The sequence below is a fragment of the Hemiscyllium ocellatum genome, chromosome 19 (genome assembly GCF_020745735.1).
Source record: "Hemiscyllium ocellatum isolate sHemOce1 chromosome 19, sHemOce1.pat.X.cur, whole genome shotgun sequence".
Lineage (NCBI taxonomy): Eukaryota > Metazoa > Chordata > Chondrichthyes > Orectolobiformes > Hemiscylliidae > Hemiscyllium > Hemiscyllium ocellatum.
This window is the reverse complement of record NC_083419.1, coordinates 57,867,796-57,882,454: the sequence shown is the minus strand read 5'-3', so window position 1 is coordinate 57,882,454 and position 14,659 is coordinate 57,867,796. Positions and strand designations below refer to the sequence as shown.

Below are 14,659 nucleotides of genomic sequence, written 5' to 3'. Positions count from 1 at the left end.
ACAGAGCAGATATAGAAAGGAGGTTTCCCTTAGGTGTGAGATCTAGAACCAGGGACACAGTATCAGAATCAAAGTCAAGCCATTTTAAGATTACATTTTTGTTAGATCTATGTCCAAAGTGAGGAGAAATAACTAATAATTTCATAAGAGAGGGAAGTTTAATATAAGGTTTTGAATTGCATCAGATCATACCTCCTTCCATCGAGTGGCCTTCCAGGCTGGACATCGGCCTGTTCTACACTGTTTATTGACTCGAGGCTTCTTCAAGTGCTGACAGTAACTGTTATCCACAGCTACCTGCTTCATGTCAATGCAATGGACATCCCGTTGCTTGGTGCCCTTTCCACAGCTTACAGAACACTAGAAGCAAAGCACAGGAGATTATATTTTAACATCTGAATCCTTAGAGTATAAGGGCAGTAGGAGTACACTTAAGAGAGAAATCAGATGGGCAAAAAAGGGATATGTGATTGTTTTGGCAAATGGGGATAAGGAGAATCCAAAGAGATTTTATTAATACATTAAGGACAATAGGATAACTAGGGAAAGAATAAGACCCCTCAAATATCAGCAAGGCAGCATATGTATGGAACCGCAGGAGATGGGGAGATACTAAACAAGTATTTTATATCAGTGTTCACTGTGGAGAAGGACATGGAAGATATAGTCACGGCTTTGTGTATGGGAAATCATTTCTCACAAACTTGATTGAGGCTTTTGAAGAAGTAACAAAGAGGATTGATGAGGGCAGAATGGTAGATGTGATCTATATGGACTTCAGGAAGATGTTTGACAAGGTTCTTCATGGGAGACTGATGAGCAAGGTTAGATCTAATGGAATACAGGGAGAACTCGCCATTTGGAGGTAGAAGGTAGCTCGAAGGAGAAGACAGAGGGTGGTGGTAGAGGGTTGTTTTTTAGACTGGAGGCCTGTGACCAATAGAGTACAACAAGGATCGGTGTTGGGTCCACTACTTTTCATCATTTATATAAATGATTTGGATGTGAGCATAAGAGGTACAGTTAGTAAGTTTGCAGATGACACCAAAATTGGAGGTGTAGTGGACAGGGAAGAAGGCTACCTCAGATTACCACGGAATCTTGATCAGATGGGCCAATGGGCTGAGAAGTGGCAGATGGAGTTTAATTTGGTAAATGTAAAGTGCTGCATTTTGGGAAAACAAATCTTCGCAGGACTTATACACTTAATGGTAAGGTCCTAGGGAGTGTAGCTGAACAAAGAGATCTTGGAGTGCAGGTTCATAGCTCTTTGAAAGTAGAGTCGCAGGTAGATAGGATAATGAAGAAGGCCTTTGGTATGCTTTCCTTTATTGGTTGGAGTATTGAGTACAGGAGTCAGGAGGTCATATTGCTGCTGTACAGGACATTGGTTAGGCCACTTTTGGAATATTGCATGCAATTCTGGTCTGAATAGGCTGGGGCTGTTTTCCCTTAACAATTAACCCTTAGCCTACTTGCATGGGCTGAGGGGTGACCTTACAGAGATTAATAAAATTATGAGGGGCGTGGATAGGATAAATAGACAAAGTCTCTTCCCTGGGATGGGGGAATACAGAACTAGAGGACATAGGTTTAGGGTGAAAGAGGCAAGATATAAAAGAGACCTAAGGGGCAGCATTTTCACACAGTGGGTGGTATGTGTATGAATGAGCTGCCAGAGGAAGTGATGGAGGCTGGTACAATTGCAAAATTTAAAAGGCATTTGGGTGGATATATGAATAGGAAGGGTTTGGAGGGTTATGGTGCTGTAAGTGGGACTAGATTGGATTGGGATATCTGGTCGGCATGGACGAATTGGACCGAAGGGTCTGTTTCCATCTTGTACATCTCTGTGACTTGATATAGAATGTGAGGAAATAGATGGTGACATCTTGAAAAATGTCCATATTACAGAGGAGGTGGTGTTGAAACACATACAAGTGGATAAAACCCCTGGACCTGATCAGGTATACCCTAGAACTCTGTGGGAAGCTAGGGAAATGATTGCTGAGTTTCTTACTGATTTTTTTTTACCATCGATAGTCACAGAAGAGGTGCTGAAGACTGGAGGTTGGCTAACGTGGTGCCACTATTTAAGAAAAGTAGGAATGAAAAGTCAGGGAACAATAGACCTAAGGTGTAGGTTTGCTCGCTGAGCTGTAGGTTTGATATCCAGACGTTTCATTACCTGGCTAGGTAACATCATCAGTGGTGACCTCCAAGTGAAGCAAAGCTGTTGTCTCCTGCTTTCTATTTTTATGTTAAACATATAGCCAGGTAATGAAACATCTGGATATCAAACCTACAGCTCAGCGAGCAAACCTACACCCTAAACCTCAACCCGAGCTACAAACCTTCACAAACCTTGCAAGAACAATAGACGGTGAGCCTGAGCTCAGTGATGGGCATGTTCTTTTTTTAGATTAGATTACTTACAGTGTGGAAACAGGTCCTTCGGCCCAACAAGTCCACACCGACCCGCCGAAGCGCAACCCACCCATACCCCTACATTTACCCCTTATCTAACACTACGGGCAATTTAGCATGGCCAATTCACCTGACCTGCACATCTTTGGACTGTGGGAGGAAACCGGAGTACCCGGAGGAAACCCACACAGACACGGGGAGAACGTGCAAACTCCACACAGTCTGTCACCTGAGTCGGGAATTGAACCCGGGTCTCTAGCACTGTGAAGCAGCAGTGCTAACCACTGTGCCACAGTGCTGCTTGTTGGTGGGAACCCTGAGGGACAGGATTTACATGTATATGGAAAGGCAAGGACTGATTAGGGATCGTCAGCATGGCTTTGTGTGTGGGAAATCATATCTCATGAACTTGATTGAGTTTTTTTGAAGAAGTAACAAAGAGGATTGATAAGGGCAGAGCAGTAGACATGGAATTCAGTAAGACATTCGACAAGGTTTCCCATGAGAGACTGATTAGCAAGGTTAGATCTCATGGGATACGGAGAGAACTAGCCATTTGGATACAGAACTGGCTCAAAGGTAGAAGACAGGGTGGTGGTGAGTGCCACAAGGATCGGTGCTGGGTCCACTGCTTTTTGTCATTTATATAAATGATTTGGATGTGAACATAGGAGGTATAGTTGGTAAGTTGGCAGATGACACCAAAATTGGAGGTGTTGTGAACAGGGAAGAAGGTTACCTCAAAGTACGACAGGATCTTGATCAAATGGGCCAATGGGCTGAGGACTGGCAGATGGAGTTTAATTCAGATAAATGCAAGATGCTCAGTTTGGGAAAGCAAATTTTAGCAGGACTTATACACTTAATGGTAAGGTCCTAGGGAGTGTTGCTGAACAAAGAGACCTTGGAGTGCAGGTTCATAGTTCCGTGAAAGTGGAGGTGCAGGGAGATAGGATAGTGAAGAAGGCGTTTGGTATGCTTTCCTTTACTGGTCAGAGTATTGAGTACAAGAGTTGGGAGCTCATGTTGCGGCTTTATAGGACATTGGTTAGGCCACTCTTGGAATATTGCATGCAATTCTGGTCTCCTTCCTATCAGAAGGATGTCATGAAACCTGTAAAGGTTCAGAAAAGATTTACAAGGATATTGCCAGGGTGGGTGGATTTGAGCTGTTTGGAGAGGCTGAATAAGCTGGGGCTGTTTTCCCTGGAGCATCAGAGGCTGAGGAGTGACCTTATAGAAGTTGATAAAATCATGAGGGGCATGGATAAGGTAAATAGACAAGGTCTTTTCCCTGGGGTGGGGGAGTCCAGAACTTAGAGGGCATAGGTTTAGGGTGAGGGGGGAAAGATATAAAAGGGGCCCAAGGGGCAACGTTTTCACGCAGAGGTGGTGCCCTACTACCTTCAGCAACTTCACTAATGACATTTACTGCATTCATACGTTGAACACGTTTTAGAAAGTTCGCTTTCATTGAGACCTCAACCAACTTCTAGTGGCTGGAAACCACAGCAATAAGCTGCCCGCAATTCATTAAACATTGATAAATGGCTGATAGTGTCCAACTTGTAACAGGAAGGGGTCCTGTTCTGAACCCAAGATTACAGCATTATTTCAGGGCAGAATACAAAAGGTTGTCTGTTGTATAGCCAGGCTCACTATATTTGACTTGCAAGGCCCTGGTGTCATAGGAAATGAGAGTTATTCCACCACAACCAAAGAGAGATGTACTCAATTGCAAATTTGGGGTAGTTTTAAGTTTTAAGGGTCACATTCTTTGGGAACTATGGCCGAACAGACGAAAGAAACATGGCTTCCTCAAACATAAAAGATTGCCACGAAATCTAAGGAGCTATACTTAAAGCCTTATCAAATAAATATGACTGGGATTTAAACATCACCCTCAATGCAGTACAGATCACAAAACACTTCACAGGAGCATTATCAGACAAGAATTTACACTGAGGCAAAAGGAGACGTGAGGACACTTGTGATTGGAGAAGATTTTAAGAAGGAATTTAAAGGAGGAGGAAGCGATAGAACGTGAGATTAAAGAGCTTTGAACTTGGACAACCAAAGGCAAATAAATCAATGCTGGAGTGAAAGAAGTCAGGATGTACAAGAGTCCTGAGACCAGACAGATGGAAATCTTGGAGGTTTCACTAACCTTCATCCTGCTTCATTCATTAATTTATCCATTTTTTTTCAAAATGCTTTCCTGATGACATGACTTTTTTTTAATACATTGCCATCATTTCAAATATTTGATTTCAATAATTCCTTATATTCTTATCTATTGCTTTGATTCTTTTTCTCAATCAGTAAAGTGGTTCATGTCTTATTAGTCACAAATGATGGAAAGATGAGTCTTACAAATTAGGTTTCGTTTTGTCTTCTCCTAACCCCCTTTTAAAAAGACAAGCTAACAAGTTGAGTGAGACACAAATGTCACAGGTTATAGTGAGATGTTACTGTTAATACGCACATAACAAGGATCTCAAATCATCTGACTGCAATTTGGCCATTTGTATCTGATTAGTTCCTCTGAACTCTGTGTATAATGCAGCACCATGTGGCAGCTTAAATAAACTAGCTTCTGCTAACATGTTACAAGCATCCATAAAATAAGTCATATTCAATCACCAGAAAGCACAACACTTGTAGCCTTGTAAATGTGCAAGCTATGGGAGTCAGAAGGGGAGTTAGTTGCTGCAGGTTGCCTAGCCTTTGCTGTAAGTGTTGTTGATGATGAACCATATCAGTAATATATATCCCATCACACCAACTACATAAGCATAGGGTTCAGTCAACACTGAAAATCTGTTTCTAAACTGTGACATGGGGACTTGGCTTTTGCTATGTTCGACCAAATTATTCTACCTATCACAGATAGAGCTCTACAATGTACATTAGAAGTGGTGATGGAAGTAATCCAGTTCGGAAACACACTGGGTTAGAAATGGAGTCATAATGCTCATTCCATTCCAGACCTAGTTATACGTGAATATCATTCAGCTGTTGCAACTTGCTCTGTGCAGAACAGATATAAACTGGGGGGGGGGGAGAAAAACCTTTGCTACTATTCATATGAGTTAGTCTGAATATAAACAGCATTTGAGCTCAATGGATGAAAGAATTTAATCGATTTCACAACCACCACACGTGCAAACAAAATTAAAATCTCTCTAAATTAACACAAGGAAACGGCATGGTCCTCTTCTCTCCTCCCTCACCAGCATCACTCTCCCCTCTACACCAACCCCCTCCCCCAATCAATAGTAACATTTAAAAAGCTAATTGTTCTCATATATCCACTGATTCACATAACTGGATAGATTCAAACTTAAAAGTGCACTGTTGTGTATTATGTATAAAGAGCATTAGGATCACACAGGCAGCTCCATGGGACTTATTTATGACAACTCTAATTGCATATGGAAATTCCCTCTTGCAGAAAGCACTTTAGAAAAAAATCAAAAATTATGATTACAGACCTGAAGACTTTTCTCCTGTGAAGTTGTCCTAGTTTGCATGTACAATTTATTAAACATAATTCTCAGCATTTTTGCCTCATTTTCTTAATATAAGATGCCTCAGTCTAGTAAAGTGTTATCTAATTGAATTTTTTTATAATTTGATTGCTTTAATACTTTGACATTTGTACAATTTACTGCAACATTTGCTTTTTACTTTCATTCAAAAAGTTCATGAAGAACCATGTGCTCTAGATCGATTGCAAATTTTGTGAATGCAGCAAATATGCAAACATCACTGAATAGCTAACCTTTTTATGAAAGCACTCATTTTGATACATCAACCTCAATGCATGTTTATTGCTCCTTCTGATAACATGTAGGACCAGTTTAATACTCACTGCTAATTCACACACTCTTATGCTCAACAAACCCCTGTTGAAGGTGTTGTTGTATATAATTAATATTGTAACTGTGATTTTGGCTTGAAACTATTCAGAATAATACTAATGCTTTGTTTGCTGTATTTAGCAGATTGAATAAACTGACTCTGGAAAGTATGCAGTATAATCTACTACTACTGAAATGGCTCTTATTAAGGCAATAACTGGAAAGGAATGGGAGATAAAGAGATAAATAATAAGATAACCAAATTTCCTCTCCCATTTTACATCAGTAACATCAACTGGCCATTTTTGTTGTAGGCTGCCCTATCATAGGAAGCAGAGTTGGCTACTTTTCAAAAGGCAAGAGAGAATTTGTTTTTTGTAGATTTTGAATTCAAGTCAACATCATTCTGACATTACCTCAGAAACTCTTAGAATCTAAATGTCCTTTTTAAGTTGCTTTGGGTGTACAGAAGACAAATTTGCCACGACCTACTGGAGCACTGTTCACTTAAAATCTAGTCTGGGGATTGCCTGTACTGTATTTGGCATCCTGTAACTTGCATAAACATGGTAATTACAGAGGCATTCCAAACACAGGGTAAGATATCAGCTGACCTTAGTTCAAAGCAGTCTGAGAAAACCTCAGGCTGAGTTGCCTACAATGTGAGTGTCTGCTTCATTATAATGAGTGCTTATGCTCTAAAAGCTTTATGCACTTTGAAGATAGCGCAGTGCACAAAGAAATCTTAAGTGCACAAGGAAGTGATTTCTCATCTCTGTAAATTATTTTTCCAGCCTCGGCTTTGCAGCACATAACCATGCCTCCTGGATTACGTCACCCAACCATCCAGTATTTGTGGCTGAACAGTGGGATATCACATCCATATGGGCAAATTGTCACTCCTTTTTTAATGAAAACCTCATCTGCCAGGCAGGAGTTTAACAAAGTTGCTAATCATTCCAGGCAGGATGAAACGACAACTATGGCACTCCTCTCTCTCTTCCTGATGAACTTTTAATATCAGCAGCAACTTACAACAGTTCTCAGTTCAGCAATGAGTTCACTCTGTGAACTGATACTTGCAACAAAGTGGGAAGACTCCAAGGTAGGTTAATGTTTCATTATTGCTTTGCAGTGCTCCATTTGTATACAAAACAAAATTACAGCTAAAGTCTGTAAAATTACAGCAGTGAGCAAAAAGACTAAAGTTACAATTCTTTGCTATCTAACTTTTGGATGAAAACAACTGAGCATTTAAATCCATAAAATTATTTATGCAATCGCAAATGTTTATAACCTTTGAAACCTATGTGAGTTATTTTAAAAACTCCCAGCAAGTATTATAAATAAAAGCTTCATATTGTTCACAGGAGTAACCAAAATGGCGCTATGACAAATTGGACGCAAAACGCAAATAAATGTTTTATGGAATGCATGTAAGGAACAAGTTTTCAGTCTGTAACACGAGGCATTATATACGGAGAAGTGAAGCACACTCAAAATGACAGTTCCATTTTAATGTGTACACTGTTCAATTTTCATAACCCCATGTGTTTAAATAAAATGACTGGATATGTATTGTGTTGCAAATGTTTGCATGTTCTCCTTTGTAGATCTTAGCTCGTGAAGCTCAACAGATATACCTGGGAGGTCATAATGTGATTTGTTTGAAAAGTTCACATGACATCATGAACTGAGTGAATTTAAGGTCAAATAATGCCTGTAATTGCCTGAACTCAGATCAGATTACATCATTCAATCATTCACAGATAGTCATATTGTTTTCAGTCTAACACTAATCGGGTAGCATGTCATAGTAAATTGAGGTTTAAGAACGGAATGTAGCTCTTGTTGTTATTTGCAGTGTAATACCTGGGAGATGTATAAAAACCTTTGGTTTGATAATCTCACCTCAACTTTGTGAATCCTACAATTAATCTAAACTTGGCTAAAGTTATTAACAAAATGTAGACTGAGAAATTACAGGCATCAAAACGTTTTGGATAGAGTTGGAATATAACCAAAACTTCATTTTAGAATATCAATTTACATTCTGGCAGTAATTATGCGTCATTTACACTATCAATTTCATCAAACATATACAAAAGTGGCAATTAAAATCATCTGTCTCCATGCACACATAATCTGAGTCTTGACTATTTCTTTTGGCTAAGCGTGAATTTTGTCAAAATTTTTTTTGGAGGGTTTCCTGCTGCGAAAGGCCCATTCTCACCATATCTTCCCAAACCTGATTCATTAGCTACCTCGCCAATGGCATCTCTTTCGTTCAAGTCTAGCCCCATTCTACCCCACACCTTACCCAGAGCAACTCACCGGTGTCAGAATGGACCAGCATCCCAGGCACTGGCGCCATCTGCATGGTTCCTGAGATCTACCTCAGGCATGACAGACGAGGCAAACGTGGCACCCTGTTTTACAAGCAGGCACCTGGAGGTCCTAGTGGAGAGGGTGACACAAAGTGGAGATGGCTCATTCCCCCAATACTGCACCCTACTGGCGTGGTCCAAGGTTGCCAGGCAGAGCAGTGCAGGCTCAGTCATCTGGAGGGATCTGCTGCAATATCATCCAATGTAGGTCATGGACCTTCTCCACCCTGCCAGTGTGAATTCCACCATCTTCTCTCTGATTGCTCATCCTCACCCTCTCTCTCTCTGTCTCACTTTTAACCACCTCCTATCCAGGATCATGCTCTACCACTATCACTAATGCCTGCAGCACTTGCCTCATTCGCTCTCATCCACCCTAAACTCCACCAGGTACCTTCTCCAACTTCCATGTCAAGAACTCTCAGCTTGCTCAGTGCATTTGGTGAGGTAGGCAGCTGCATATTGATGAGGCAAGGTCGTGAACAAGCAATAACCCTCAACAGGAAACTCCACACTCCCCAGTGAGGATCTCTCCTTACAACTGCTGAGCACAGAGGCAAGTACAAGTAATTTATCCTAACTCTGAGGTAGGCTTTGCTGGGCTTCATCACATGATTCTGCCACAACTTTGGCCACAGTCAATGTCATTCAGGTACTTAAGATTCCATGGATTTAATTAAGGAAGATATTACTGGTAACATGCAGGGTATTATTGTAAACACTGGCCTTGTCACACTGGCTCGTCACGGTCATGTTGCTCGAAAATAGAGCACCTTTTTGACTCATGGTGAACAATGCCATGAGATATCTGCCACTATCTACCTGGGGAGTGGGTCGCAAGGCAGTAACTTCACCTTTGGAGTGAGATGATAGCCAAAAGATCCAGGAGTTGCTACAGTATTGTGTGAAATCACTATAATCTCCATGATCATATTGTTTCTCAGTATCCAATGTTAAGCGATGATTATCCTGAAAATAATCTCCAAGTTTATATAATAAGATTTAACAATCAAATTAAATTGAGCAGGTGAAGTACTGATGGCCTCAGTATTGCTGGAACAGTGTTCAATCTATGTTTGTTATCCAGCAACTGAAGAAGATTTGTACAGGCGGGGACAGGGACAAGTCTGATCTGAAGCTGCCTATAGTTCAACAGTCCAATGTGTGGCATCTAAGACAGTACATGAAGAATTCCATGTGTGAAATGGAGTACGGTGCTTGATTCCCATTGAATTGTACCTCATCAAGAGCCATTGCCTTCAGTAGAGGGAGGGAGATACCTGGGGGGGGGGGGGGGTGTCATAAAGCGAGACAAGTGAAACACTGTCACACCTACAAGATTACGCAGGATATGATGCTTGCCATTTCTCCCAACACTAAGCAAGTTCCAGAACGTGCTGTATCCACCCTCCAGCTCTCCAACACTGGTCAAGGAGAAATTGCTGCTGCTGTCTTCATTGAGTTTTCTGGCAGGTTTCCACTGCGAGCTCAATACAGACTTGGGACTTCACACTGGGGACAATGGGGGAAGTAACAGTGCAACAGCTTGCAGTAAGGAGAAACACTGGTTTGTGTGCATAATTCAGCAAAAGGAAACCTGGTAAGTTCATCTTGCCTTCGTTGACTGCTTCAGCCCTTCAAATATTTACCTTAGCTAAGCTTCTTCAACAGTGTTTGATGCTTATTCTGCTCTGAAAATCTTCCTTGCCAAGGTGATAGTACAGGAAGCTTTATTTTTATTACCACTATGTCATTATCGTCTTTCTTAAACAGCCTAGTACCCAGTGAAAGAGACAGGTAAAATCTCCACTGCTGCAAAAAATAAAGCACACACTCTTGGTCAATTATCCTTTAAATGGAAAGGAAGAGATCTGAACAAGCTTAAAGACCCAATGCTGTACCTTACTAATGGAACTGCTTGACTGGCACTCAATCCAAGTTACACAAACCTATTAATTATGCTTGCACTTAGGTGAACTTTTCATCACAAAAGAACCTGGTTCCACTGTAGTTGGCCAGAAAAATCATCTGGCGATTTTTAGATTAGATTAATTAGATTCCCTACAGTGTGGAAACAGGCCCTTCGGCCCAACAAGTCCACACTGACTCGCCGAAGAGTAACCTACCCAGACCCGTTTCCTTCTGATGAATGCACCTAACACAATGGACAATTTTTAGCATGGCCAATTCACCTAACCTGCACAACTTTGGACTGTGGGAGGAAACCAGAGCACCTGGAGGAAACCCACACAGACATGGGGAGAATGTGCAAACTCTACATAGACAGTCACCCAAGGTGGGAATCGAACCCGGGTCCCTGGCGCTATGAGGCTGTAATTTGACTGTAGTTATTTTGAAAATTGTTGACGTTTCTTAGAAAAGTCCTATTGGGTAGAGCAGTTGTCACCATCTCACTCCTGTGCTGCAGTGAGACCTGGACTATGTGTCAGTGCCAGAGAAGTGCTAGAGTAATTCCACCGACAGCTTCTTTGTTGGGTTCCCTGGAACCAATGGGAGCGCTGGCAGACAAATGTTAGTATCCTTCTTGAAGTCTGAATGCTGTGTCTGGGTGGCTGAAAAACATTTCCCTGTCTGGTCCTGTTTTCTCAGCTCTCAAAATGCCCAGTACTCCTGACAGGGCAAAGAAAACATTCAACTCTTCTTGAAGTCAGGAGCATTGGTATTAACGGTGCGGTTTGCTACCAATTGTTCAAAACAACAACAATTTTCCCATCGTATTATGAGTCTAACTGTCATAATGATGAGGCAAATGGTGGGAGAGAAGGAAAGAAAAATAAACAAAGATAAGCAGACCTGATTCCCGGGATGACAGGATTGACATATGAGGAAAGACTGGATTGACTGGGCCTGTACTCAATGGAATTTAGAAGATTGGGGGTATCTCGTAGAAACAGAAGTCCTAATGAGACTGGAAAACTAGTTGTGGGAAGAACATTCTCAATGTTGGGGGAGTCCAGAACTAGGGAGTCACACTCTAAGATAAGGGTAAGCCATTCAGGACGAAGATGAAGAAGGATCTCTTCATTCAGAGAAAGTTGTGAACCTGTGGAATTCACTCCCACGGGAAGCTGTTGGGGGCCAGTTCATTAGATATATTCAAGAGGGAGCTGGATGTGGCCATTGGGCCTAAAGGGATCAAGGGATAAGGGGAGAGGGTGGGAATGGGATATTGAGATTGCATGATTAGCCGTGATCATATTGAATGGTGGTGCAGGCTTGAAGGGCCGAAGGGCCTACTCCTGCATCTATTTTCTATGTTTCTATGCAAGTCCTGCTCTTCAGGTCCCACTACCTCATGGGGTCTCCTGCCTCATTAGGCCAAAGATCTGCAGGTCATAAATGGGTTAGTTCAAAGCCGAGGACCGACAGCTGAAAATCACCACTTGGGTTGGCATCCTTCTCAGATCGAGGCACAGCCAATGGAGATGCTGCCCAAACCATATTTAGCTTGTTTAGTTGGAGCGGTACAGAAATATTCAGAAATTTCTGCCTTGACCATAACCACACTCAGGCATTACACAAACCTGACTGCCACAGACACTTTCAGCCGAGGAAATCATTCACCCTTTTGTGTCAGAGCTAGCCTTCTGCTGAAGCCATTTAAAGGTGGAAGACAGACAAAAGCAGTGAGCACGTGGTCAGAGAAAGAAACTTTTACCACTGCCTGACACAGTTACTGCCTTTGCTGTTTGAGTTCAAATATCTCTGGACATCGGAGGGCTTCAAGGAAAAGTTGCAGCATTTAAAAGGCATCTGGATGGTATAGAGGTTTAGAGGGATATGGGCCAAATGCTGAAAATGGGACTTGATTAAGTTAGGATACCTGGTCAGCATGGATGAGTTGGACTAAAGGGTCTGTATCCTTGCTGTACATCTCTATGACTCTAAAACAATCCCGCTGCCCTGTATAGTGTGACACTTCTAACATTTAATCATTTTGCCTTCAAACCATTCGATAGCCTCCATTTCAACTGCACCATGTGGCAATCCTCCAATAGCTGTTGGAACAAGACACTTGTTCCTCATCTCTCTCCTCTTTCTTATCATGACAAGTTTAAACTGATACTTCCTTACCTTGGACTGTCCAAAGCAGAGGAAATGTTCTTTTCCAGTGTCTGAAGAATGTTAGTTTTCTTTTCCTGGCATTTCCCTGCAGAATTTACACTGTGCGCTGTCTATTGTTTATAATGCTCTCTAGAACTTCATCGAGTACTTTAACACTTTAGCATTGAATCATTATTTTTTTCACTCATGTATGCCCTAAACAACTGACCTTTTAATGGCTTTATTCAATTAAATTTCTCAATTCTATTTTTTTCTTGTTTTTTTTATTTCTTTTTTCTTTTTTTTTCTTTTTTTGCAGCTGTGAGACACAGTGAGAGACAAGGTGTACAAATCTTTATTCAATTTCCACCACCAGGAAAAGTAGGAAAACACCCGAATGGCCTGTGACAAGCAGTGCCCTTCACATCAAAGGGCAATGCTGTGTGATCAAAACAGTGAAGGGGAGGGCAGGGACTAAATCAAAATAGAGTTGGAGGGGGAAATGATGCACTCCACTCCCTGCGGCGCCCACCTCTCCCTGAACAACTCCAGGGTGTTGGTGGACACCGCGTGCTCCTTCTCCAAGGACACCCGGGCCCTAACGTAAAATTTCTCAATTCTAAAAAATAAACATCCGCCATGGCATTGGACATTGTTGATAAGCACCAGAATTTGTTGCCTATTTACCCTTCTGCTGAGTGGCTTGCTCTACAATTTCAGAGGGTAGTTAAGAGTCAACCATATTACTGTGAGGACTGGGCTCACATGCAGGCCAATCAAATAAGGATGGCAGAATTCCTCCCCTAAAGGACTTAGGTGAAACAAATGAATTTTTAATCAACCATTGTTGAGACAAGCTTTCAACTCCAGATTTAATTGATGGAATTTACAATTGCCTCAGCTGCTATAGTGGGGTTTGCACCTAGCTCTCCAAAGTACTATTCTAGTTTATTAGATCACTAATCTAGTGATAGCACCATTATGCCATTGTCTGCTCATTTGTCCAGACCCTACAACATCATTGACCATAACCTCATATCTATTGCCTTTCCAGCCAAAATGTGACCTCTTACTTCCCCACAGTAATCCATCGTTGCCAACTGAATGAACAAAGTCTGATTGATGCTTTTTATAATTAAATCATTGAATGCTTGCAGTGTGGAAACAGACCCTTCACCCAACACTTCCACACCACCCTCCAAAGAGTAACCCAACCAGACATTTACCCCTGACTAATGCACCTAATACTATGGGCAATTTAGCATAACAAATTCACCTGACCTACACATCTCTGGATTGTTGGAGGAAACCAGCACAGACACAGCAAGAATGTGCAACCTCCACACAGACTGTTACCTGAGGGCGGAATCGAACCCAGGTCCCTAGTGCTGTGAGGCAGCGGTGCTAACCACTGAGCCACTTTGCCACTGTGCCACCCCAAATTCTCCAGCCCTTTTAGTTTGAGATCATTAATAGTTTTCAAAATTGTGCTCCTGATTCCCAAAATCATTAATGATGGACAACAAATATGAATCCTGGGGAACACACTGGCAACCATTCACCAATCTGAGTAGTGCAAATCATTAGGTTTCCTCTTTATTTCTCACTGGTCAAGTACATTTTCCTACATGCTGCAACATTTCCAGTTATGTCACATACCTGAAATTTGTTAACAGGTTTTCTATGAGGCATATTATTGAAGACTCATAACCCATAACTACTATATTCCTTCCACCTATCCAATCAGTTACTTGTTACAGGAACGAAAAAAACGCCTATGTATAAAGTCTTCAACATTTTGCCAACAAACTGGAAATACGTCAAAACTGGTTCATTCAACTGTTAATCTACTCAAGGGGAGCACAATACAAACAGGGTTATTCTTCGAAAGCAATTAAAGTGCAAATGAAAATGAAG

The 14,659-nt window shown here is 41.5% G+C and overlaps 1 protein-coding gene and 1 long non-coding RNA gene across 12 annotated transcripts in view; one reads left to right on the top strand and one right to left on the bottom strand.

Moving 5' to 3' along the window:
* Positions 1-14,659, bottom strand: part of LOC132824993 (A disintegrin and metalloproteinase with thrombospondin motifs 20-like) — a 383,141-nt gene that overhangs the window by 63,061 nt on the left and 305,421 nt on the right. For all 6 annotated transcript variants that reach the window (XM_060839950.1, XM_060839951.1, XM_060839954.1 and 3 more), the window contains one exon: positions 193-360. In XM_060839950.1, coding sequence (XP_060695933.1) covers positions 193-360 — 168 coding nt within the window. The remainder of the gene's footprint in view (positions 1-192; positions 361-14,659) is intronic.
* The window catches only part of LOC132824994 (uncharacterized), an 87,925-nt gene that overhangs the window by 11,034 nt on the left and 62,232 nt on the right, over positions 1-14,659 (top strand). For all 6 annotated transcript variants that reach the window (XR_009645736.1, XR_009645732.1, XR_009645735.1 and 3 more), the window contains exon 2: positions 7,085-7,395. This is a non-coding gene — a long non-coding RNA (uncharacterized LOC132824994). The remainder of the gene's footprint in view (positions 1-7,084; positions 7,396-14,659) is intronic.